Genomic DNA, 26,308 nt, shown 5'->3' with positions numbered 1-26,308 from the left:
AGATTGGTTAAAACGAAGTGCTAGATAAAGAAATAAGGATGCCACTCAAACCTTAATCTCCAGTTTAAAGTTTTTGACTTCCCTTCTGGTGTTAGAGGGGTTTTCCTCCTCAGGGACAAATCTGCTCCCCAGGAGACATCTGGCAATGACCAGGAATGTTTTGTTGTCACTACTGGAGGATGGAGATGCTACTGGCATCTAGTAGGTAGAAGCTGGGGATGCTGCTAAACATCCTACAGTGCCCAGAAAGCACCAACAAGAATTATGCAGCCTAAAATATCAATAGTGCCATGGTAAAGAAAGTCTGGCCTAAGCAGATACTAAAGAGTCTCCTGGTAGAGACTGGAAACTCGAATGGGTATATACTGGCCTCAGGCCACAAGGCCCTATAAGATTCTGTGCCACCATTCCTGGGCCATGACTGTGGAAGGCAGCCTGCATGTTCTCTGATTTCTCACTAAGGCAACTGTAAATGGGTTTTACAATCATGAAATCTACTTTGTATATGGAAGCCTAACTCGGCAGGCATGACTCAAACTGGCTGAGAGTGCGCTCTGAATAGGGAGTGAGCCCAGGGGCACCCTTCTCTGAGTGCAGGGTGGTAAAAGAGATGTTCAGCTCTTGCTCGAGGGACAAAAGCACAGTGTGTGACTTTAACCTGATTTTTGTCCAGCTCACAGTTCTTATACTCTTTTTCTCCCTGCTCCTGAAATGTTACGATGACAAAGCCCACAAAGATGTTCATCATGAAGAAGGCGACAATGATGATGTAGATGATGAAGAAGATGGAGATCTCCACTCGGTAGTTGTAGACTGGCCCAACATTCTCTCCATTTGAGTCAATGGCTTTATACAGCAACCTGGAGAGCAGAAAAACCAAGTAAGGACCTCCCAATCCCACTCCGCCCAAGTGGCCCAGCCCACAGCCTCCCCCAAGATGTCCCCAGAGTTATTCTGAACTTTTGTGGGCACTGTTTCTCATCTCCTCACAGGGTGCCACCCAACAAGACCTCTGGATACAACCAGGTCTCTGAGGCCCTCCTCAGCCTCAGGCCCTGAAGCTGACACCCAGAGGAGAGGAACCTACAATATAATCATGTAGAAATTATTTTGAGGACTGAAAATGAAAAGATTTCACAAGTAACACTCCTTTCTATTCACAGAGGAGAGAGGACGAACATCATACCGGAGGAACCGAAAACTACACAGCTGGCAAAGACAATAAGTATCTGACCCAAGCATTTCCAAAGAACTGAGGGGAGTTCCTCAAACAAAATATGCACAACACATAAGTATACATCAAGCAGAACTCTTAATGGGAGTAGGAAATGTACACTCTGACTTCAGCTGATCCCCCAATACAGATGCACATACCCATGGTGCCCAACACTCCTATATCCTCTTCTTTCATCTTTGCACCTGGAAAGACTAACATTGCTGTCACCCCCATTTTATGGATGTTCAGAGAGCAATTCAAGCACCCAAGGTCACACTTCTCAGGGACAGAGTCAGGAGGTGAGCTCAGTTCCTCTGAGTGCTAAAGCACAGCATCCTAAACCTGACACTATGGCCACCACCTGTTCAGAGTGACCACCTTACTCCATGCCTCTTTTCTCAATGGACCAATTTTCTAACGAGCAAACCCCACCCAACCATCCCTTGATCTCACAGAAGCTTCTGATAATCTGTGCCTTTCACTTGTATCCTGAGAGCTCTGCCAACCTGTGGGGGTCAGCCTGCCCACCTGCTGTGGCTGCTCTGGGCATGGGGCATCAGAGGGCAACCGAGGTACAAGAGACTCTCCCATTTGCGTGCCACCTTCTTCCTTCTTTCTGGTCTGACTTTTCCCATCTGAATCCTAGCCATCCTCCAGGACCATATTCTGTATGTCGAGGACATACCAGAGCTCCTGCCTGGTTTGACCCTGACACCCTTATTGGATCTGTGCTTTGAAGGAGGGAATCATGCCTAGCCCACGGTTTTACTTCCACAGTGCCTGGCACAGCTTGTTGAATAGAGCTGATTTCAAAAGCACATTTAGTGAATGAGCCAGCAAGTGCCTTAATGACAGAAAAGGCATGATGGAAACCATCCACACCTGGCACACGTTAGCACTCTACGTATCAGAATGAATGAGCAAACAGGTTGGGACACTTTCAAGACCCTTATTAGGAACAACAGAATGGCACCTTTACTGAAATGGTTACCAATGGGGATTGGCACACACGTGCCTCTCAGAACCCCCTGGTCCCATCCAGCAATGCTGCCCAGGACCTATACCATCTCTGCTACCAATGTGAGAGTTCTGTTAGCAGGCCACAGACGTTAGCCATTTGACTAATCAGAGAGCAGAGCTCTGTGGGCCAGGAAGGGATGATCAATGCCCCAAAGTAAAGAGAGTCACGGGACAGGCCTGTGACTGTGAACAATGGAAATGAGACTCACTCTTGGAGAGGACTCAGCTCAGAGGCCCCCAGAGGAGCAAGAAGGAGCCTCATCTGGAAGACTGCACATTTTCTATACTCACGCAGGCCAACCCTCAAAAGTGGAGACAGTGAAGAGCGCCATCATAGCAGAAAGAACGTTGTCAAAGTTGAAATCGCTATTTTGCCAGATCCTCTCACGGACCACAGGGCTATCCACATCCCCATCCTTGTAGAGGATAAAAAGTCCCCTAGAGAGGTAAAGAAACAGGATTTGTCCTGGTTTTACACAAGATGGGTAGAAATTATTTTAAATCAGCCATTCAGCCCCAGACTTTCTTCTAGGCACGTCACACCCAGCCTCACCTGAGCATGGCACAAGTAGAGTCTCTCCTGCGCGCTCCCTGCATTTAATCTAGTCCACAGTTTGAACAATTGTTGAATAACTGCAACGTGCATCCTCCAAAGCAGCTAGGCAGACACCCAGTGTTTTTTTTTTTTTTTTTAACAGATGAAAACCACACGATGGGTAAATGTTTCTCATAGAAAATAGACTCAGAGTATATGCTTAAGAATCAAAGCTTTGTTCATAGAGAATTTTGTAAGCTCTGGGAAACAAGCCCAAGTAAACTCTTTTTTTTAAAAAAAAATATATTTATAGTTGTAGACAAACTCAATACCTTTATTTTATTGATTTATTTTTATATGGTGCTGAGGATGGAACAAAGAGTCTCACTGTGCCAGGCAAGTACTCTACCACCTAGCTACAACCCCAGCCCCCAGGTATATTTCTATCTGCACTTTAGTTTACATCTAATCTCTTTCTTTTATTACTAATGGCATTCCCAATTTTTCCCCCAACAAATCCATAGTTTTGGGCATGTGATGTTTCTTATAGAACTTTCCTTCTGGAAGGAACTCAAGAGATAAGTCTGTTATCGTTATTCTACAGGTGAGGAAGAAGAGGCTTTGAGAAGGAAGAGATGGTGTCTCCTCACTGTTGCTGTGGACTCAGCTTCAGGGGCACTCTGCACCCCACAACCTAGGTGCTGGTGCCTCTAGAGCGGCACAGTCATAGTTAAATTACAACTGGTGGGGATCTGAGGGCCAAACATGGATGCCTAAGGCATTTCTGGATCCTAGAGCCTAAACATGGACGTGGGCCTGAGGAACTTCCAGATCCGGGGGCCTAAATGTGCACCTGAGGAACTTCCGGATCCAGGGGCTTAAACATGGATGTGTGCCTGAGGAACTTCTGAGGGTCTAAACATGGATGCCTGAGGCATTCCTGATCCTGGGGCCTAAACATGGATGCCTGAAGCACTTCTGGATCCCAGAGCCTAAACATGGATGCCTGAAGAACTTCCAGACTTGGGGGCTTAAACATGGACGTGCACCCAAGGAACTTCCGGATCCTGGGGTTTAAATGGATGTGCGCCTGAGGAACTTCCGGATGCTACGGCCTAAACCTGGAGGACTGAGGAACTTCTGGATCCTAGAGCCTAAACATGGACGCACACCTGAGGAACTTCTGGACCTGGGAGCCTAAACATGGACACCTGAGGCACTTCTGGATCCTAGAGCCTCAACGTGGATGCCTGAGGAACTTCCGGACCCGGGGGCTTAAACATGGACGTGCACCTGAGGAACTTCCGGATCCAGGGTCCTAAACATGAACGTGCACCCGAGGAACTTCCGGATCCGGGGGCCTAAACATGGACACCTGAAGCGCTTTCGGATCCAGGGGCTTAAACATGGACATGCGCCTGAGGAACTTCTGGATGCTACGGCCTAAACATGGACGCCTGAGGAACTTCCGAATCCTAGAGTCTCAACATGGACATGCACCAAAGGAACTTCCGGATCCTAGAGCCTAAATATGGACGTGCAACTGAGGAACTTCCGGATCCGGGTGCCTAAACATGGAGGACTGAGGAACTTCCGGATCCGAGAGCCCAAAGATGGACATGCACCTGAGGAACTTCCAGATCCGGGAGCCTAAACATGGACGCCTGAGGCATTTCTGGATCCCAGAGCCTAAACATGGATGCCTGAGGAACTTCTGGACCTGGGGGCTTAAACATGGACGTGCACCCGAGGAACCTCCGCATCCGTGGGCCTAAATATGGATGTGCGCCCAAGGAACTTCCAGATCCGGGGGCCTAAATATGAACGTGCACCCATCGAATTTCCGGATCCTGGGGCTTAAACATGTACGTGCGCCTGAGGAACTTCCAGATCCTGGGGCCTAAACATGGATTCCTGAGGAACTTCCGGATCCAAGGGCCTAAACTTCTGGATCTGAGGGCCTAAACGTGGACAGTCCCTGGAACTTCTGGGTCCTTGTGCCTATAAAGGGCAGGGTGTGACTCTCAGAAGGGATGTGGCCCATGAAGGGGAGCCGAGTATGGGGCCTGTTGGGAGGCAGCCTGAGCTGTTACACCCTGAACTTGAATGTGATGGTGGCCTCACTTCCCGGCCTTCCCCTGGGTGTCACTTCCTCCCCTTCCAGGAGGTGCTGGGGAGGAAGTGAGACAAGCGCAGGGGCCAGGCCTTGAGGAGGGACACCGTCTTTCTCCTTGCTTAGCCAGGCGCCTGGCCTGGCTGGGGACAGGGACGTCTTGTGACACTGGCTGCCTCCTGCATCCCTGCCCCAGGACCTCAGGGACCACAGGCAGGGCCAGTCGCTGATTCTCCCCTGGCCACTGACCCTTAGCCCCGGGGTCTGCCCAGGGAGAGCTCTGTCTCCCAGAGGGTCAGGGGGCCCCTGTGACCTGCTGCTCCTTACCCACTGTCATCCTGGGCAAGCACAGGTCAGGACACCAGACGCTACCGAGAGTGACATCTCCTAGATGGGCAGCTGGGGACTTTGCCTCTGTTCCCAGGCTCTCGGACACCAGATGATTCCCCCCTTGAGACAGAAAATAACCCCACACTGCCCAAGACTTATTTTTAAGCTTTGGATTCTGAAATTTTCCTGCTGCTACCTTCTTTGTGAAGCCAGTGTTTTCAACAGAGACAATATTCCAGGGGAAAAAAAAAACAAAACATGGAGTCAATCAAACCAAGCTGACACATCTGGTCCTCCAAGAGAAATCTGGATTGGAAGGAGAACAGCCATTCTCAACTGAAGAAATAATGAAGTTCCCTTGTCCTTATTTTGTGTAAGCAAAATAAATAATCTGATGTTAACTCATCAAATTATTTTTGATGAGTGCTTGGCTCATAGGAAAACTGATTCTTTTTTATGGAATGAAGTGTTACCTGATTTTAAAACTTAAAATGAAGCCAATTAGAATTGTTAAATTACACTGTCATGATTCTGTTCTTTGATAGCAGAAATAAACCTTTCTTTAAAAAAAAAATTGCAACTGGTGCTCTGTGACTATACCTTCTGTGTAAAGGAAGCCCCTAACCAACATCAGCAATGTGGGCAGCCAGACCTCGGTTGGTCAGGTCTCTGAAGGATGGGAACACACAGATTCTGCTCAGCCCCAATCTCTGAGCAAGGGTCTCCATGCCTGCCTTCATATTCAATGGCCACCTTGGGATAGGAGGCATAAATATTTTTACTTTCTCTCTCCTCTGCCTGTTCTTGTGAATGGAATTATGGTCAAAAACGTGGTTGACAGGAACAAGGAGAGAAGAAGTTTGGAAAATCTACCAGAAGAGGGTAGTCAGCTTTCAAACACCAGGGAGTCGGGCTGCATGTCTTTATTTGGGAGCAACATTATCCACAGGGATGTAAGGAGAGTTACTTGGGGCATCTCATAATCATTATTTTGAAGCCTTAGTTTGTAAGTTCTATACCAAATAGCAAGATCCAGCTACCCATTCCTTTAGGATGATCAAATTTTGGAACAAGACACAACCACTTGACTGCACTGACACAGCTGCACACTTTGAACTGATTTTATGTTAGGTGAATCTCACCTCAATTTTGAAATCAAATGAACTACAAAAAATAAATAAAATTTTAAAAAACACCAAATATTCAGCCATGAGCTGAGCACACAGGCCTCTTGTATTCCTTGGAAATTCCTGAAATGACTCTGCTCCCAAGACACTCACCTGCATTCTTCAGGATTACTTTTGGCTTCATCTGTGCAGCGATAGAACTTCCCCTGAGTACAAAACAGACAGATGACAGTCAGGCACGGGCTCCTTCTCAAAGCATCACCTGGCCACACGTGAAGTGCACCCCTCTACCTTGAATAACTGCACCCCAATGCAGGCAAACATGAACTGGAGGAGGGTGGTGACGATCATGATGTTGCCAATTGTCCGGATGGCCACAAAGACACACTGGACCACGTGCTGGGGAGACAAGAGTGGGGAGGGGATGCAGGGGTGTCATTTCCTTCATTACTTTAGCATTAGTGAGCTAACACCAGTCCGGGGCTTCTATGTGTGCATTTTTCATGTGATTTCCTGACTCTGCAGTCCCTAGTATTTGTTTTTTCAGGTTATCTGCAGGAGGTCCCACACTGCATTGCGGCCCCCGTGGAGGAAACCAAAGAGGGGCCCACTTACAAAGAAGGTGGTTTAATTAAAAAGAAATGCTAGGGGGTATAGCTATTCCTGGCATATAGGTGCCACAATGTCCTCCTGCCCCCAAAGGACTTAGGAAAATGCAAACTCTTTAGCTTTTTGCATAATCTGCATGAGAGTAAAGACTAAAATGAACAAAAAGAACTATTACTGAATGAAAAAAGTAATAAAATGAATAGTAATCATAAAGAAAAAGATCTCAAATAAACAGTAATGCCATCAGTTTCCACAAAGGTGTTATTAATTGGTGGGAAAGGCCCATCAGCTCAGCTCTGACCCAGAAAAATCAGTAACTGCAGCCAGCCCTGCTGGAAGGAGGAGAATCGGTACCTTAAGCCCTTTTGCTCTGTTGATCGCTCTAAGGGGCCTCAGGACCCTTAAGACCCTCAGAATCTTCACAACGGAGATGGCACTGGATCTGAGGAGGAGCAGAGGTAAACCAACAAGGAAGTATTAATGGATACAATATTTTGAGATTACTTATTTCACTTGATCTTCATCTCTTTAATACCAGTACACAACCTGCTTGGGATCCATGGAAGCTGAGCTGGTCTCTCTCCAAGACTGGTCTCCTTCCAGCACATCCAATGCATCCTGAGCTGAGCCCAAGGTACCCACAGAAGCCCTGCCTCAGGCACATGATTGATCTTGGCAGAGATGCAACTAGATGCAACTTACAAACTTGCTTTGTTCTTCTCAATGCAAACACTAGGTAGTTCTTGGATTTTAGGTTGCAGTGCTTTGGTACTGGGGCTTCTCTGGCCTTTAAGAGTTAAGTCTGGTAGGAGAGATGGGCAATCAAAACCCTGAGTGGCATGTGCCCCAGTGGGATAAAATGCAGTGTGCACAGCCTTAGGGGTAGCCTGCAAAGGCCTCCCAGGGAAGTGATAGCCAGGTTGAGTCCCAAAGGAGAAACAGGAATTAGCTAACAGAAGGGAAGGGCTCCAGGCTGAGCAAGCAGCACATTCAAAGGCCCTACTGGAGAGAATACAGCTCATTTGCAGCATTGGAGAAGGTTGGGAGTGACTGGAACATAGGCTCTCCAGGAGGGAGCGGCAGGAGCTGCAGCCACCTCCATCCTATATGAAAAACTTGAAGCCAAAAAGCAAGGTCACAGCAGCTGCTGCATCCCAGATGCCCAAGAAATCACATTTAGAGTGGAAGGAGCCAGGAGAGGGCCCTTGTTCCCAGCCCCTCCTGTAGGAATGGGGAATCAAGATCCCAAAAGGATGCTTTCAGGCCTGGAAGCAAACCCTGGAGGAACCAGGACTAGAACCTAGCTTCCTCCCTCCTCAAGATTTCTTTCAATCACTGCTAAAAGAATTTCACAGGGAGTAATAAACCTATAAATCCAATCTAGCAGTGAGAATAAAAACTAAAAAAGAAACACAGGAAAATATGAATTGCCCCAGTGCTTTCTGGCATGGGGGCAAATTAAGCAATCCTGGCTAAGTAAATACAGTTAATTAAAACAATGCTAGTCCTCATGAGTCATATTAAAATTCCTATAAACCATCTTGCCAAAGGTGTTGGGTACAAACACAAGCACACACCCCAGAATACTTACTGAATCCCAAATGACACCAGAGATACCCCAACAACCAGCATATCCAGCAAATTGAAGTAGTTCCTGCAGAAAGCCCCTTTGTGCAGGAAAGCTCCAAAAGTCGTCATCTATAAGCAGAATCATGGGTCATTTACTGTTTTTTTTTCTTCTTCTTCTCTCCAGAGGCAAAGCAACCTGTGCTCTTCACAAAATCTCTAGGAAAGCATGACTTTATTAACAAGTACACATTAGGAAGTCCAAAAATGTACACCAGCGGGACTGAAAGACCACAAACAACGTATTCAAACAAAAATGGAAAAGGGACAGCTGACTTCCAACCCATTTTTAAAGTGACCAACTTAGACTTTATTACAAGCACCAATTTCACACATAAACACATTGTTGGCATGTCTACAAAGAGCCTATCTTGGAAGAGATGCCATGTGACTTTGTCACCACTGCTCAGACCACTCAGCCTCCCCGCCAAGTGCTGGTCTAACCTCCCAGAGGTTCCAGTGGAGCCTACATTGTTACAGTTCGGCCTTCCTCGTGGAGGCTAGAGAAAGCACAGGAGTCCAGCACTTACAGGCTCTAGCTGCGTAGAAACTTCCATCCTTTGTCCTTGCTGGTCCCATATCATTGCCTCTAGTGGTCTTTAATGAGCTACCTGTTTCAAAGGGCACTGCCAATCCTAACTGTTCTACATGTACCAGGTGTGGCAAGGAAGCTATCATGGGACATCACACCTGTGTCAATGTCATTTTTTGTCACTTGCTGTGCACTCCCGGAGTATATACTATGGATACTCCAGGGAGGTTTTCTACAGGCAACGGGAACAGTTCCCCAGAGAAAAAATAACTCTATAGAGTTCACTATTCATTTAAAAGATAAAATCAAACAAAGGTGGGGAACAGGCTCCGGTATATACAGTCAAGGAGAGGCAGAGTTGGGAGATTATCAGCTCTAACTTGATTAAATTGCCAATATTCAAACCTTTGACCTACAAAATGGCAATTGCAATCAGTTAACCAAATAAAAAGCCTTCCAAATGGCCAAGGCCATCAGGAACCAGTACTTCAGATGTCAGATAATTTTGGGTCCACCTCCATTTTCTGAATGCTTCTTGTTTTAGTTTCTATTCTCTAAAATACCTTCAAAATGAAGAACAATTTAAATGATTTAAATCACTGAGGCAAAACTATGGAAATTTAAAACCAGCTATCATTTTTCTCCCTTTTAAGTAACCCAGGATCTCATTTCCCCAAAGCCCAAGAATAACTATACTTAACAACTTGAAAAGGTGGAAAATCAAACAAAACCTCAATTAACCAGGCTGAACTCAAATTTTGTAAGATTTGAAGCAAAGAATTTAAACAGATATTGGTTGGTTGTTGGTTTTGAGCTAATTTTTCATTAACAATAACCACAAAGAAGCCATTCCCTGGTCATGTTATTTGAGGTTTCCTTTATAGAAGATTTTGTGAAGAGCCCAAGTTCCACAGTAGTCCAATATAAAATAAATTTTTTTTTCCCTGAGATGCACACATAAAAACCTCAAAATAGTTCAAAGAAAACTGTGGTTTAAAATCTTCATTTCTCAGCTTCTTCCTACTAGGAGATGGTTACTCCAACAGTTCTCATGGCCCTGTTCTCCCAGAGCCACAGGGACCCACTCCTGGAGGTTCTTAGCTCTGTGCTGTTGGTCTCTGGACCTCTGAGCAGGTAGGAATGAGCTGCTCCCATGGGGCAGCTTCCACATTCAGTACACAAATCACATGCAGCAACGGCAACAGTTAGCTCATGCATGGGCACTACATTTAGGTTGCCCTATCTGAAGGGTGCTCCTTTTGTTTGTGTAAATGTAAGCCCATCCATTAAATCAGAGAGTAAATATCTTAACACAGGTAGACCCAAGCTATCTTGCAAATCTTGTTGCAAGAAAATAGTATGTTACTATTTCAGGCTACGGAGAGAATAGTGCAGTCAGGGAAACGAGGAGACACACATTCCCTTCATAGGATCAATGTTTTTCCTCTGACTCTGATGTCAGGAAGGGTAGAAGAAAGTTCACACAGTGCTATGTCTGTTATCAGTGGACTCATTTCAGAGGATTTTGTTTTAACGAAGCAAAATATAATTCCCTAGTAACTATACTGTGAAGCCAAAGTAGCTCCTACATGCACTCAAAGATTAAAAAGGAAACACCACCAAAAATAAGTTGGAATGGTCACAGAAAAAAATCTTTTGGTTAAAGGGGGGAAAAAAGTTTAGCGTGGCCACAGAAGACAAAAAATAAATAAATAAATAAAGTCAAAAGCACTTCACGCTTCTTTCCTGTGTCTCAAACACAGGAGCAGGCCCTCAAACACACTGCTGGGTAGCCTGTTACCTTCAAAATGATCTCAAATGCAAAAGTACCAGTGAAGACATAATCTGCATAACCTAGCATCTGGAAGGTAAACAAAGAATGGCAACTATTATTCTATGGCTGCTTTAGAGTAATGAGAATCAATGAAAAAGCCGTTACCTTTAACAGGATTTCAACAGTAAAGATGGCTGTGAAAGCATAGTCAAAGTAACCCAGTATCTGCAAGGCACAACACGTGGAAGTGAGAACAAAGCATCCGGACAAGATCCGACTGCTACATGCCCACCAGCAGAACCCCCAACCGTGGCCAGACTGCTCTCCCAGGACAGCCCTGCTGCTCTGGAGGTAGACCACAAATGCTCTTGTGGACCCACCTCAGTTCAATGACAGCTCTTCTTTGTAACTGACAGGGGCATGGGGCTCCTTTAGCCCCTCTGCTGACTGGCTTCCCAGGTCTGTATCCTGGACCAAAAGGGGTTGGATTCTAAAAATGCTGTATTGACAACCTTTCCTCATCAGTGCACTGCTTCTAGTCATGACTTGTGGCCCCTAATAAGCCAGTCACGTACATTTTGGAGTTTTAACTGTTTGGGGGTGGGGGTGTGAGGCTGAATGAAGTATGTCACCACCCGGCAAGTTTCAGGTTAGAAGAAAGATGTCAATGGCAGGGCTAGGGATGTAGCTCAGTAGCAGAACACTTGTCTAGCGTGTGTGAAGCCCTGGGTTTGATCCCTAGCACTTCAAAAAATAAAAAATTTCAAAGGTATTACTGGTGTCAAATGGAACCAGAAGCTTCCACATGTCCCGTTGCAAACTATTTAAACATTCTATTTATTCCTATTTAAACTGTGCACAATAGCACTCACCCCCATGTGTGGGGGCTGGTTCAGTCTGCAAGGTATGATTTGGGATTTCCCATCTTCCTCTGTCTGTGGCTCTGCAGATGTACTCACTGCTCTTTCCTAAGGTTGATTTTTTACCTTGCTGGGCCCATTCAAAGAGGAGACTGACTTGGCCTTTGAATTTTCATTATCTGCATTTCTGAAAATGCCATCATTTTCAGAACACAATCCTATTAACTCCTTCTGAAGTCTTTTATTCCCCTCATGGCCATAGGGACTTACAGTCAGGAAAATCAGGCCAGAAGCTAAAAGACCGACTCCAACAAGGCTGTTCAAAAGGAACTACTGGCCATAGCTCCCTGAACCACAAAGATGGCGGCCAAGACTCTAGCAATAGGCAAGGCTATGTGGCTATTGATCTTTCTGGCAATTGTTCTCTGTGGTTCTGAAATAACTGAAGATGTCAGAGTTGGAAGGACTCTGGTGAACACCAGGACTACTCCTTTAAGATATGTGCATCCTGGGAACAGGGTGAGGGGCACCTGCTCAGGGTACTCAGCCAGTCACAGGCACTGCTGAGCAGGAAGGAGGGCTGACAGGTACCAGTAGAGCACAGGACCATGTTGTTTCACACATAGGAGCACTTCAGGGGATGCTCTGCTGCCCCTTCACAATAAGGTAAGGATCTCTGCTTCCAGACCAGCTCCCTTCAGAGGAGGAGCTGTCTTTAGAGGGAAATTGCTTTTCCAAACTGTTTGTGTGTCTGGGATTTGTAAAATTTGCAAAACACTTCTATGTGATTGTGTTTCTTGGCCAGGCAATGAAAGGCAGTTTCCAATAAACTGTGAGGCCCCTAAGACCTTCTCTTAGGACACAGTAGGGGACACAGTAGGGATATTAATGTTGAAGGCACCTGGCAGCCAAAAAAGATGCTGCTGCCAAGTCGGCTTGGTGCCCAGGCACCTGGTGTCCAGGGGATAATCTGAATTCTTAGATTTCTAAGTTGTTCTTTCTAACTCAGCTTCCATCTTCTTTTTCACAAAGAAGTCAGCTAAGGTTAGAAGAAAACACTGCAGTTTGTTTAAAAGCAATACACATACACACATCTATTTGGAAAAAAATAAAAAGACAACATCAGTTCTGGAAAAAAAGTATCAAGTAAATAGACTCATGAAGAAAAGATTATAACAGAAAAGAAATAAAGTCCCAAGGTAAGTTAACTCCTGGTCAATATGTATTTAAAACTAGCTCCTGATCTAATCTGTCATGAAATGATTATTTTATCTAACACCTTTTCCTCCCTTGTGTATCATTTTTATGATAGAACAACAAGCGGTCTTTATTCCATTTAAAAATCTAGGTAAAGATGGCCTTGTGGCTCTCTAAAAGAAGCCCTAAACTGTGAGAACAGATTAAGATAGGCTGGGCACCTTCCTCATTAAATTGTCACCAACACATGCCTTGGGGGGGGGGGAGAAGGTGCTCTTTATCTACATATCTGAGTGTGTCTTATCACTCCAACAGATTAGGTTTCCCATGCCCTGGAAATGGGGAGAGATGCATTGATATGCTGATGTGTCTTAATCCTAAAATCTCTAAAGACTGGACACACAGAGACAGTGATGCCTGATGGCACACAATGGCTGGCTTCCTCTCTGGAGGGTTTCTTGGTAATAACTGGAATGGCATTCCAGTCTCTATGCTTGGTGGTCCACCGGCTACTGGCTCTCTGACAATGTCTTGCCTTTGGAGTTTTCTGATGCTGAATTAGCCGAATTGCTAATACCAGGCTGCTGAGCCAAGAATTAATTTAAGTACAAGTTTCTTTCCAACATAGAAGCATCAGAGGGCACTGTCTCAAGTTAGAAAACTGATGAATAAAAATTAAACCCTCTTACTTTGTTAGCATGACCGCTTCCTGCCACAACAAAACCTCAAGTTCCTCCTCTTTGCTAGACCCTCAACCTGGCATCCTATCATCCCCCTGGCTTGTATTTCTCCTCAGCAATAGAATAGAGCTGAGCAACTTTGTATAGTTAAGTCCATACAAGAAAGAAATTTTCTCTACCAGTTCTAAATAAGAGCTTCAGGCTAGCTCCAGCACTCCCAAACTGGAAACCATCATGCCTGCAGATGAACTGGAGGCCTACCCTAGCTTTAGCCTCTTGGACCCCCACAGGCCCTCTTCCTAGGAAGGCCTCTGCTTTAGAGGGAACAGTACTGACCCCCGAGGGAGCCCCACCCACCTCTCCTCTCTCAGAGGCTTACAGTGTTCCGGAAGGAGTGGCTGCGGATGGGGTCCTCAGCCGCAAGAGCAGCGCTGCTCAGCATGATGAAGACGAGGATGAGGTTGGTGAAGATGTGGTGGTTGATGAGCTTGTGACAGCCCACGCGGATCCTGTGGGAGAAAGCCACTGCATGGAAATGAGCCCACATGAGAGTCGGGGGTCTTTAAAGTATGGGGCCCCTGAAGTGAGAGATTGGGAAGAGGATTGTTGTCTGCTAGGCTACCCATGCCCCCTGTCTGGACAGATCAGAGTGACCTGGTCACCAGCCACAGGCCCTGGGGCACATGGGGCAACCAACTTTGTGCTTGGAGTTTCAGAGAGACCATTTCACTGAATCCTTAGAAGTAGAGACTACTATCCTTCAAAAGATAGGGAAACTGAGGCTTATGGATGTGAGAGAACTTTAAGGTAACATAGCTAAATAAGGACCAGGAGCAGATATCCAACCCAGATCTGCCCAACTGTGAAGTTTTCCACTATGACATGAAGCCTGATGGCTTACCATCCCTGCCTTGGAAAGAATACTGTGTCAAATTAAGCTAAATTTGGCCCAATGATGCTCCATACCTTGAGTCCCTACCTAAACTATAATCTAACTTAATATGCGAACTAATTGAAGGCCTATTTTAGGAGTATACTCTGTAACTAAAAGCCGAGTCTCGGCCAATCACAGCATTGAGCCTCAGCCAATCCAGGCTTCCAACTGATCAGACCATGTTAAAATAAAGCACAGGCCACACTGTCACCAGTCAAGATGTCTCTGTCCCTCACTTCCATTTTCTGTCTATAAATGCTGCTGCCCACATTGCAATGTCTAGCTCTCTGAACTTCTCTGGTTCCCAGGGCTGCTTGATTTGTGAATCATTCTTTGCTCAATTAAACTCTGTCAAATTCAATTTGTCCAAAGTTTTAATTTTAATGCAAAGAGTGAGACAAATTCCTTTCTTGTACTGCTGTTCTAAAATGTGACCTGCAGTGAGGACTGAAGAAATCTCCTGTTGCCTAGAGATTTAGTCATAAATGTTAAATTTTAGAGTTGACCCACAACAAGCCCTCCTCAGGAAGTGAGAGCGACATCTGATGATGTTACTTGCTAACACGTAAGGATCTTTCTGCCTTGTGTGATGGGGTTCCCACTGAGTCCTGCAGCCCCATGAAGCAAGGGACAGCAGTACCCTGGACTCCAGGCTGTAACAATGGCTCTCTGGGTCACCAGAACCTCTCCTGCTACCTTTGACGTAGTAGTATCCTTACCTTCAATATTTGACTTCAGAATTTAAAGGGTTTTGTTGTTCTGTTTCACTTTTTCATATATATATATATATATGTTTTCTTTTGAAATCATTTTCAAAACTGGAGTCAACTTTATATGAAGGTGACCCCTCACTCCGAGACCTCTCTTTTGGGGTTTCTCAAAGCTGCATGTATCCCCTGGAGAGCTTGCAAGTTGTTAGCACCTAGATTGGGCAAGACTCTGCAAGGCAGGGAGGGCAGAAGTGTTCACAACATTTGGGAGAAAATCAGCCCATTCCTTTGACATGTGTATACACAGTGAGCTGTAGGTGTCAGTAACATTAGTACAATGATCCCCCATCACCACCAACCACCCCTATGGGCATCCAAACAGTGATGAGCTATAAAACAATCATCAAATCTTCGGGTCCTAAGGACTCGTTGCTTCCCACCTGTATCTCCCTAGGGCTTCCGAATTATATAGCATTCCTCTCTGACAGTCAAGAACTACTGTAGTTCTAGAAGCCTTTCCAGGAGTCACCTATCCTCCCAGCAGTTCACTTAATCTATGATGAATAAAACCTAGAAACCAGCTAGGAAATAAACTTCTTCCTCTTACAGTACATGAGTCATTACCATGTTCCTGGTAAGCACCTTATCATCTTAACATGAGAAGTGCTATTTTAAGCAGAGTATCACAGTGTTGAATCAAAGACTTATAATCTATAAAATACCGTTGTGCAACATTACTTGGCATAAAGCTCAATAGGAAAAAAGATCACCTAAACAGGATCTGAGGATAAAGATGCTATTTGGAACTTGATCACAAAACTCTCATCCTACAAAGCATCTTAAGGCAAAATCCACTAGTTAAGAAGGGGTCCTAGGAATGAGCAATGGGGGAACACCAGAGTAGTGGGCTTCAGTTGGGGTATTTTGGTGAGCGCGTATTCACCTACTGCTGCTTCCATGCCCCGATTATGATGGAGGAAAACCGTGAACACACTCCTCCCAGGTCCCCATAGGAACAAGGAGGCTAGGAAGACGTGAACTGACGGGAAAGCAAGAATAGAGCAGGAGAGCAGCTGGAGAAAACTTGGGGGAATTATGGGACATTCAGGTTCAGAACAGGGCTATAAACCACTTTCCCTCACCACCCGCTCCTGCGCCCTCCCCCCCCCCCCGCCCCGCCAGCCATCCTCAAACTAGGGTCACTGCAGAAAGGTGGCAGTGATGGGACTAGGAAGCAGGTATTTACGGGTTGGTCTTGCTAAGAATGAAGAAAGCGCTCCCTTCAGGGATGGGGGCAATTTTCTCCTTCATGTTCAACTCCGAGATTCTGCGAGGACGGGGACCAGCGGGAACCTCAGGTTCATCTTCTTCCTCCTCTTCTTCCTCTTCACCTACTTTAAATGAAACACTTTTTATAGGCATGAAATAAAGACAGCATTTGGGTTTGAATTATCATCCTTGATTTCATATTAAAATATGGCTTAAAATTAATAATAAATTAAGATTTAATTTTAATGGCTTAAAATTAATAAAATCAAGACTTTCCTGCTTCTCCAGAGAACATGGACTGAATAAGTGTGGGGGCTGGATGTGCCACTGTCTGGTGAGTGTGTGCAGCTGTAGAAATGAGGTTCCCTGACCACCAATAAAGGTGGCTGCCCTCTCAGCACTGGCTGCTTCCCTAGAAACCTCCTTCCTTGCATGGCTTCAGTTTGAAAAACCACCATGAGAGACTTCAAGTCACAGACAAGTAGCTCCTGGGCCTACCAATTCCACAGCCCCACCGTTATCAGCTGATAAGGCATCCATCAAACGCAAATGTGTCAGGTGAGTACTAACAACCGGTCTCCTGTAGAGTTTTCCTGGAAAAATTTGGGCCTAACCTGATTCACCCACACCTCCCCTTCCCACCACCTGGAATTAGAGTTGTGACCATTGTAAGATGTGGAGCTAACTGGTCCATGGGGCAAGTGGGTCCATGGCCTTGGGGACCTCAGCAGCATAGTGTGACCCTGACTGGGACCACCCCAGTCACAGACTCAGCAGCAAGTCACAGGGTGGTAGCAAAGCCACACCACTTACAAGCTGAGAGCCCATCTCTGGCCTTCATCATACCTGGCACATCGCACGGTGGGTAAGGGTCCTTGTCTTCGTCCTCCTCTCGATAGTCATCAATTGTAACCTAGGATGACAGAGACAACTTGGGAGGAAGAGAGACTGGCTTAAATGCACTTCAGAGTGCCCAAGTGAAGGGCCAACCCTGCCATTCAGCACAGGGAAGGGAGCTTCTCTCCCAAGTGTACATCTGTGAGTGAGCGAGTGTGAAGGGACAGGCAGATGGGCGATTCTGTTTCAGACAGAAGGCCTGAAGGGAGATGGAAATAGAATGCCAACCCAGTCATGGTCAGCAGGGTCCATCCTTATGCTGTCCCAGTGCAGTCACACACACCACAAGATAACCACATTGAAATTCCCGTCTCTCCACTATACGGCAGGCTCCATGGAGGCAGGGACTCTACAGTCTTCTTCCTTCTTAAATCCCCAGGGTCTGACACGTAGTCACCACTCTAAGTGTTTCTCAACTCAGTGAGCAAACAAACAAATGAATGAAACATCCAGAGCTATCATAAGTGGGATGAAGTTTGACAGCAGAGACCTGAGGCCTCCCAGACCACTTGATCCTGGGATTGCTGCTGGGAACAGACATCTACTAAAAATCCCTGACTATCATACCCACCCAGAAGACACTACTGTGATCTCAACCACGATATTTCAACAAAGAAAAAATAAGTGGACAAACTAATAAAACATTTATCATTGGGTTCTCTGGTGAAATGTGGCTTGACAGCCAGCTCACCCCTCTGGTAAACCAGCCATCTGTACAGCATGCTCTGCTTTTCATACCCGAACATAATACACAAGATACTTTCACAGCATATGTCATACATTTATGGAGATACCAGAAGAATCACTTTGAGGCAAATCAGAAGAAGAAGTTATTTAAAAACAAATACCTTGTTTTCACTGTTGGCTATCTGGTTGACTTCTGGTTTGTTGTTCTTTTTATTTTCTAGGCTCTCTTTTCTACAGTGAAAACAAACACAAGAAACCAAATAACTATATTACTATGTATAAAAATGCTAATCAGGAGTCTGAATCAACAGTGCCCCCAGTGAGGGACAGAATTTAATTGGGAACAACACTAACAGCAAGAGCACAGTATAATCCAAACTCAGACCTTCCTGTTCATCTAATGCAATGGATTCATCACACAGATCACCTTATTAAAATTCTCATCCAAGAGCTAATCAGCATTGAATGCATCATTTATTTTATGATGCCAAAATTAACTGCAGTGATTCTTTAAGCACGGGGATGCATGACTCCCATTTTCAGCTCCAAGGGTAAGAGCCAAGGGCCTGGCTTCTGCCCAATATTCCCTCCTCTTTGATCTACCACATGGTTACCCACAATCACCAAAAATCAGCAGCATGAGGCTACAGCTGCTCTGAAACACATCTGAGTCCACCAGGCCTCCCAGGCAGCTGGGCTCCCCAAGTACCACTGAGCAAATATTTCAGGTGAAAATGGGATTTACCTGGCAATCTTTTTCCTTTCCTTTTCTTCAGCTTCCTCTTTCTGAGCAGTATTCAAACTTTCCGCATCAGCCAAATTGTCAACAGCGATGGCCAAGAAGACATTCAGTAGAATATCTAATTTGAAATTTTTAAGGGTACAACACATTTCTAAATGCAACCCCTTATGGAAATGTGTTCTAGGAGGTGAGTAGCAGGCAACTAACCCTCATGCTATACTCACTTGGTAAAACCAGAGGTCTAGGACCCTGCTTTCACACACACACACACACACACGAAACCTCAGGAGACAGTCTGAAAAAAAAGATCAAGGTTTACTGAAACTCATGAAAACCTACAAATTTCAACATTTCCTTGTATGTGTATATTTTCTTATATATAAATGTATCTATAGCTGATACATACGGTGTAAAGCAATCTGTAACACACATGGTATCATTAAAAAGTACCTTGTGTTTTATTTTACTTCTTTGAAAACTTGCACCATAACATACATATTCAGGGGAGTACTTTCCAAACTGGACTCCTTCAAAGGCTACATGTTATTCCTTCTGCACAGGACAGTGTGAGACCTCCTCTGAAATGGCCTTCAGAGTCTGCAGACACCTCATTCTTTCCTTCACTCCACAAACACCATTTGATGGCAACATGTTGGACCTTCCCCCTGACGCTGCAGGGCTATCTTCTGAATAGTCCCATTGTGGCTAGATATTTAATTATTATGGGTGAGCCTGAGTTTTGCAAATAGTAAAGAGTTAGATGAACAAGTTGTTAGGGGTTATTATCATTTTCTGGCTTTTACTATAAAATTGTGCATGTGGTTTCCTTGAAAAACATTTCAAAGGCTCTCAAATCAGAAGATGCCTGTTTCTTATTTATAGCAGTTAAGAACATTTTATAAAAGCACAGCGATCAGACAGCAATAAACGAGAAGGCCTTGGACTATAATGAATGCTTCTGTCTGCCTGACACCCAGTCACCTGTAGGCAAAACTGTAGGACCCCAGGGCCCCCGAGAGAGCAGCAGCACACCACTGCCCCATGTGCCTGTGCAATCTGAAATCTCATCTGGGTTGCTGAACACATAAACCAACATAACCTAACAAGGGACTGATGATGAGATCTCTGTGAGGGGATATCATGCTTGACTAATTCTATTCAAGGCTTTAAAGAGGATAGAAACGTGAGTGAATTATATTAAGACTTTGAAAATGCCTTTGAAATGTTAGTCTATTTTTTTAACTGGCACTACAATGAGCCTGAGGAAGCAATTTGTCCTGGGCTGGAGGCATCTCGGAAACACGTGCTTGGAAACTCCTCTGATGGGCATGGATCGAGGCTGGTTTGGAAGGAGTTAGTGCTGGGAATAGTTATATTGGGGATTTCTCTCAATGACCCCAATGAAGAAGGAATCACCTCTCTAGCCTTACAACACTAAGCTCTTCTGGGGAGCAGAAAGCAAATCTTGACTAATAAACCACAGCAAGGTCTTACAAGCTAGTAACAGATGGTTTCCAGGAGTAAAAACCCATCATCTGCATTTAAAGACATTACCCAGATCCTCCTAAAGAGTGGTGTGCTCTGAAATTCATTCAAAAAGACCTACCAAGCACCTGACATTCCAAGCCATGCTATGGATACCCAGAACATGGGCAGAAATATGACAAAATAGAGCATCTATTTTAGTTGGGGACAGAAAACATGAACATTTTTTTTTTTCCTCTCGAGTACTAGCAATTGAACCCAGGGTCTTGTACATGATAGGGCAAGTACTACCACAGAGCAATATCCCCAACCCTTTATTTTATTTTGAGATAGGTTCTAAGTTGCTGAGGCTGGCTGCAAATTTGTGATCCTTGCCTCTGCCTCCTGAGTAGCTGAGATTATAAGCATCCATCCAGCTGTTCATGTGCCCAGTTTATGAACAACTCTTAAAGCATCAACATGGAATCAGAGAGAAGTAGAGCCAGGGAATACTTCTCTTCAGGCTCAAATCTGGTATTCTGCTGTGACCTTAAGAGCAAATCATGAGGAGAGCAGACAAAGAAAATATTGACCATTCATGTAACAAACATTTACCAAAGGCCAACTAAGCACAAGGTCCTGTCTGATAGTGATAAATGCAAATACAGAAAAGATGATTCCTGACTCAAGGAGCTGTCATCCATTTAGGAAGATGGAGGAGTGCCCACCCCAATTTCAGTAGCGGCAGACCCTGCACACAGGGAGAAACAAACACAATCTGATGGGAGCTTTAGAGGTGGATGAGTTCATCTCTGGGCAGGAGACAAGGCAGAGGTGGTTCCCTGGAGGAGGGATGTTAGGATTGAGTCAGGGACTAGTAGAATGTATATATGCTGAAATGAGATTTTTAAAAATAGAACCCTCATAGTATAAAACATTGTCCCTGAGGAATACAGGACAAGTTTGCACTAGGGTTTCAACACTGAAGAAAATTCATCAGTGAGCCAAAGAAGATTAAAGGGGAAACAGCTAACAGGATCAGGATCTCCTTAGGAGAAGAACCAGGTTAGGATTCTTAAATTAGAAGGGTGAAAGTCAAGAGATGGTATTCTTATGTTGTACAATTGCTCAGTTCTCACAACATATTTCTGAGGGCTTCTGTGTGCCAAGTTTTGTACTAGGACCTAGAGATAAAATAGACACAGCCCAAGATTAGAGGGTCTGCATAAATAACCTGAGGGCCAATTTCAGAAGTCTTAAGAGATTGCCTTTTGGCAGGGAAGAGGAGTGAAATGAGTCAAAAAAAAAAGTTACATGGGGTGGGGGTGCTGGGGTTGTGGTTCAGTGGTAGAGCGCTTGCCTAGCATGTGCGAGGAGCTGGGTTTGATTCTCAGCACCATATAAAAATAAAACAAAGGTATTGTGTCCAATTACAACTAAAAAAATACTTATATGTATATGCATGCGAGAGAAGTCAGCCAATGAACACATGAGACCCAAAGATGCATAGGTCAGCAAAATAAGATTAGGTTCAGGGCAGCACAGGTCAAGCCATGAAAGATGCCCCCACTCCTCGTCATGAAGGTCTTAAGATCTTGAGAGAGATACAGCATTAACCTCCCAAGGATAACAGCACAGGGAACCACCTGGCTTGCCCTAGGCCATGCCCTGAGACTTGTATGGGAAACATGCCTCCCAGCCGGATGGCCTGGCACCAGCACATGTGCCCTCTCTCCCTGGAAAGGCTTGGCTCAGCCAGCTGCATTCCTCACAGCCTCTCTGGAACTCTGCTTGCACTGTGCCATCCCCCAGCGACACAGAGGACTACAGAGAGCCAATAAGGTGAAGACACATACCTCCCCACCACAGGTGTGGCCACCACCAGTGCCACAGGAAATTCAGGGAGAAAAAAACAAAAAAACAAGCCAATGACAACAACAACACAGCCCTGGGGGGGCCTGAAGGATACAGTTACCACAGATGAAGAGGATGATGAAGTAGATGCAGACGATCATTCCTGAGGACGACGGGCCTCCGTAAGCCATGATGCCGTCATACATCACAGCATTCCAGTCCTCACCTGTCAGAATCTAGGAAGCCAGAAGCAGAGTGATAGAGCAGGAGATGCAAGACCCATCTTGCTCCCCCAGAGCTCCTTGGAGGCTGCTTAAATCTGGGGTAAGCCATCTTCCACAGTCCAGGTTGCATGGGATAAATCCATCTGTTATCCCATAGAATTTTCCAAACATTATTTTTAATGACACAAATACATGAGTCAATATTTCAAATGAAAAAAATCTTTACATACAGGATATATAGACTTTTTAAAATTATACCTCAGACCAGTTTTTCATCCTCTCCCCAGACAGTACGATGTTGGTGATGTCTCTCCAGGAACGTTGTCTATGAATTTAAATACACATACTCACACCCAGAAAAAGGAGCCAATTGGTGTCTTTTCTGACTTTTTTTTTTTTTTTTAGACATACAGGGTACTATGTTATATGAATTTTTCTGAAACTGGCCTTTTCTTTTTTTAAACCATTCAAAATTATTTCCTGAAGACTCTCTATATTAATAAATTAACGTCATTCTTTGTAACCTCTGCATAGCATTCCATAGTTAATCAAATATGGAAATGAAAAAAATCAAATCTATGAGTTTTTATAAGTGGGGAATTCTAAATGTCTCCTATAAGTCTACTAATGATCTCAAGGGAAAATACAATCAACCACCTGAAATTTAAAATTTATCTTCGCTTCTAATGATACTTCATAATAGAGTCCCTTCCAAAATTGAATCAGATGAATATGGACAGTGATTTTTTTTAAATGCAATCTTCCAGTGAGAGAGAACTTCTATATTTTCTATTTGAACTAGATATTGTAAAAATTCAAACTGTTGCAGATCAAAATCAAACCACAAAAGTGGCAAATGATAAGATAAATTCACAGAAAAAGAACTATAAATGGTTCTTATGAAAAGATGGTCAACTTAACTCCTGATAAAATTACAATGAGATACCATTTTCATCTGTTAGGTGACAATCAAAGCATGAATACCAACTGTGGTGAAAAGGAGCAGGCAATGGGTAGTCTCCACATTGCTCTCTTTACAATTATAATGAGAGCACTTTGTCAAAGGTATCAAAGTTTAAAATAGTCACACCCTTTAAACTAGCAATCCCACTTTTGGGAATTTGTCCTACACATCTATTCTCACATGTGCCCCTTGTGTCCTGGTTGTTCAAGGCCACCCACTAGAGCCCTGTTTATATGAGCCAAGACTGAACACACTAAATATTCATCTGCAAGTGACTGTCTTCATAATTTATGGCAATCCACACCACAGAATTATGCTGAATTTAAAAAGAGGAGGTGACCTTTTATACACCAAGCAGGAAGGCTCTTGAGGACACTGTAAGTGATTTTAAAAATGCCAAATAGTCTGTAGAGTGAGTGACCATCTGTGTAGATTCATCCCTAGGTAGGCAGGTAGTTTGATTTGTGTCTTTGAGCAAATACATGTCTAAGAATTACAAGAAGCTGTTTAATGGTAGTTGCCTCCTAGAATAAGAAATTAGTGACCAGTGGGAGAACTGTCATGCTATTTTGGTTTATAACACTTGAATTTTGTGCCATATGCATGCTTTAAAAAAAGGGGGGCGGGGGAAGACACGGGTTCCTCTGAAAGAAATTAGAGAAAAGAATGATTGACCAGTAGTCATTCTGACCAGCAAAATTTAAGAATTTTTTTTTTTAAAAAAAACAGGGTCCATATGATAATTCCATAGATTTTTTGTCCTTATTTTTTAATTTTTTTTATTTGTTTTAAGCACAAGAAGTAAAATCAAGAATTAATAAATTGGATGGATTCAAATTAAAAAGCTTTTTCTCAGCAAAGGAAATAATAAAGTGAGGAGAGAACCTACAGATTGGTAGAAAATCTTTAGCACATGCACCTCCAATAAAGCATTAATCTCTAGGATATATAAAGAACTCAAAAAACTTAACACCAAAAAAAAAAAAAAAACCAAATAACCCAATCAATAAGTGGGCCAAGGAACTGAATAGGCACTTCACAGAAGAAATACAATTGATCAACAAATATATGAAAAAGTGTTCAACATCTCTAGCAATTAGAGAAATGCAAATCAAAACTACTCTAAGATTTCATCTCACTCCTATCAGATGGCAATCATCAAGAATACAGGCAACAATAAATGCTGGTGAGGATGTGGGGAAAAGGTACACTCATACATTGCTGGTGGGACTTCAAATTGATGCAACCCCTATGGAAAGCAGTATGGAGATTCCTCAGAAAACTGGGAATGGAACCATCATTTGACCCAGCTATCCCACTCCTTGGTTTATACCCAAAGGACTTAAAATCAGCATGCTACAGTGATGCAGCCACATCAGTGTTTACAGAAGGTCAATTCACAAGAACTAGAATACGGAACCAACCCAGATGTCCCTCAATAGATGAATGTATAAAGAAAATGTGGTGTATATACTCAATGGAATATTATTCAGCTTTAAAGAAGAATGAAATTATGGCATTTGCCAGTAAGTGGTTGGAGCTGGAGAATATCATGCTAAGTGAAATAAGCCAATCCCACAAAAACCAAAGGCCAAATGATTTCTCCAATATGCAGATGCTAATTCACAATAAGGCGGGGAGCACTAGGAAAGAATAGCATTACCTTAGATTATGTAGAGGAATGTGATGGGAGGGAAGAGGAGGGGATGTGTGGTAGGAAAGACAGTAGAATGAAACAGACATTATTACTGTATGTGTATATGTGACTACATGACCAATATGATTCTGCAACATGTACACTCAGAAAAATGAGTAATTATATCCCATCTATGGGTGATATATCAAAATGCATACATCTTAAATAACTGTGTGAGAAAGAATCTTACATATCATTCCCTCTAGTCTCTGTGTTTCTTCAGAAAAGAGTAAGTGACTCATCCAAGGTCATCAAGCTAGGCACAGAAAGAGCCACCCTGGGACCTATCTGTTTCGTGCCCTTCCCCCAAACACCCGTGTATCTAGCAGGGCTTGGATGAAAAGCAACGAGGGTGCATGGGAGTTCTAAACACATCTGTCAGGCCTGTCCAAGGAAGAGGTTCAGCTCTGGGCACGTGGAGAGGGCTCAGACCCCACAGCTCGCAGTCAGGAAGGGGGAGGGCATGCTGCTCCTTAAGAGGCAGAGCCATCTGTGCCCCTCTGAGATGATCACTGCCATCCAGCCCAGTGCCCATAGAAGCCCTGACAGGAGAGCCATCCTCAGAGCCTGTGTCCTCACATCATAGTGGCAGGACAGAAGAGGGCAGAAGGCCACCACTACTCAACTCTACACCAAAGTATCCAGGCTTCCAAATTTATTTCTTCACATCAATCTATTATAACTAGAGTTCTAAACTTGGAAGTGATCAAAATCAGCACAAGAGGATTTGGGGTTTATTGTTTTGAAACATAGCTAGAGGTCTTAAAAAACAAGATTCGATAAATCCCCTCAATCAACATCTGGAGGATGATGCAAACAAACAATTCGTAGGGCATAAAATTTACCCGGTATCATGAGGCCCAAGATTACTAATAAAAAATGGAATATTTTTATCTTCCTGAGCTGTAAGCCAACAAGAAGGCTGGGGTTTAGCTGTTGCTTACAGTGTGTTTTTCTGGGACAGGAGGAGGGCAAAAGGAAGGACTCACCTGAAATACTGTCAGAAGGGCTTGGGGAAAGTTGTCGAAGGTGCTTCGCTTGGTTTGCGTTTCATCGAAATTAAACTTGCCTCCAAACAGCTGCATCCCAAGCAAGGAAAAGATGATAATGAAGAGAAAGAGCAGAAGCAACAATGAAGCAATAGACTTCATGGAGTTTAACAAGGATGCCACCAAGTTGCTCAGAGAGGTCCAATGCCTACAAGTCAAGATGAGGGTGTGAGCCCAGAGCTCTGCAGGACAGAGCAGA

General features: G+C 44.2%; 1 protein-coding gene across 3 annotated transcripts in view; it reads right to left on the bottom strand.

The window, feature by feature from the left end:
* Positions 1-26,308, bottom strand: part of Cacna1d (calcium voltage-gated channel subunit alpha1 D) — a 312,883-nt gene that overhangs the window by 54,632 nt on the left and 231,943 nt on the right. For all 3 annotated transcript variants that reach the window (XM_027947780.3, XM_027947782.3, XM_027947777.3), the window contains 14 exons: positions 26,050-26,257; positions 22,292-22,412; positions 18,862-18,976; positions 18,278-18,347; positions 17,379-17,445; positions 16,510-16,657; positions 13,999-14,128; positions 11,048-11,107; positions 8,542-8,648; positions 7,305-7,392; positions 6,633-6,740; positions 6,495-6,547; positions 2,528-2,674; positions 659-860 (listed from right to left, as the gene is read on the bottom strand). In XM_027947780.3, the coding sequence (XP_027803581.2) occupies positions 659-860; positions 2,528-2,674; positions 6,495-6,547; positions 6,633-6,740; positions 7,305-7,392; positions 8,542-8,648; positions 11,048-11,107; positions 13,999-14,128; positions 16,510-16,657; positions 17,379-17,445; positions 18,278-18,347; positions 18,862-18,976; positions 22,292-22,412; positions 26,050-26,257 (1,624 nt within the window). The remainder of the gene's footprint in view (positions 1-658; positions 861-2,527; positions 2,675-6,494; positions 6,548-6,632; positions 6,741-7,304; positions 7,393-8,541; positions 8,649-11,047; positions 11,108-13,998; positions 14,129-16,509; positions 16,658-17,378; positions 17,446-18,277; positions 18,348-18,861; positions 18,977-22,291; positions 22,413-26,049; positions 26,258-26,308) is intronic.

Source organism: Marmota flaviventris, chromosome 1 (assembly GCF_047511675.1).
Source record: "Marmota flaviventris isolate mMarFla1 chromosome 1, mMarFla1.hap1, whole genome shotgun sequence".
Classification (NCBI taxonomy): Eukaryota; Metazoa; Chordata; class Mammalia; order Rodentia; family Sciuridae; genus Marmota; species Marmota flaviventris.
Note: the sequence above shows the minus strand (reverse complement) of the source record. Positions and strands in the feature narration are given on the sequence as shown.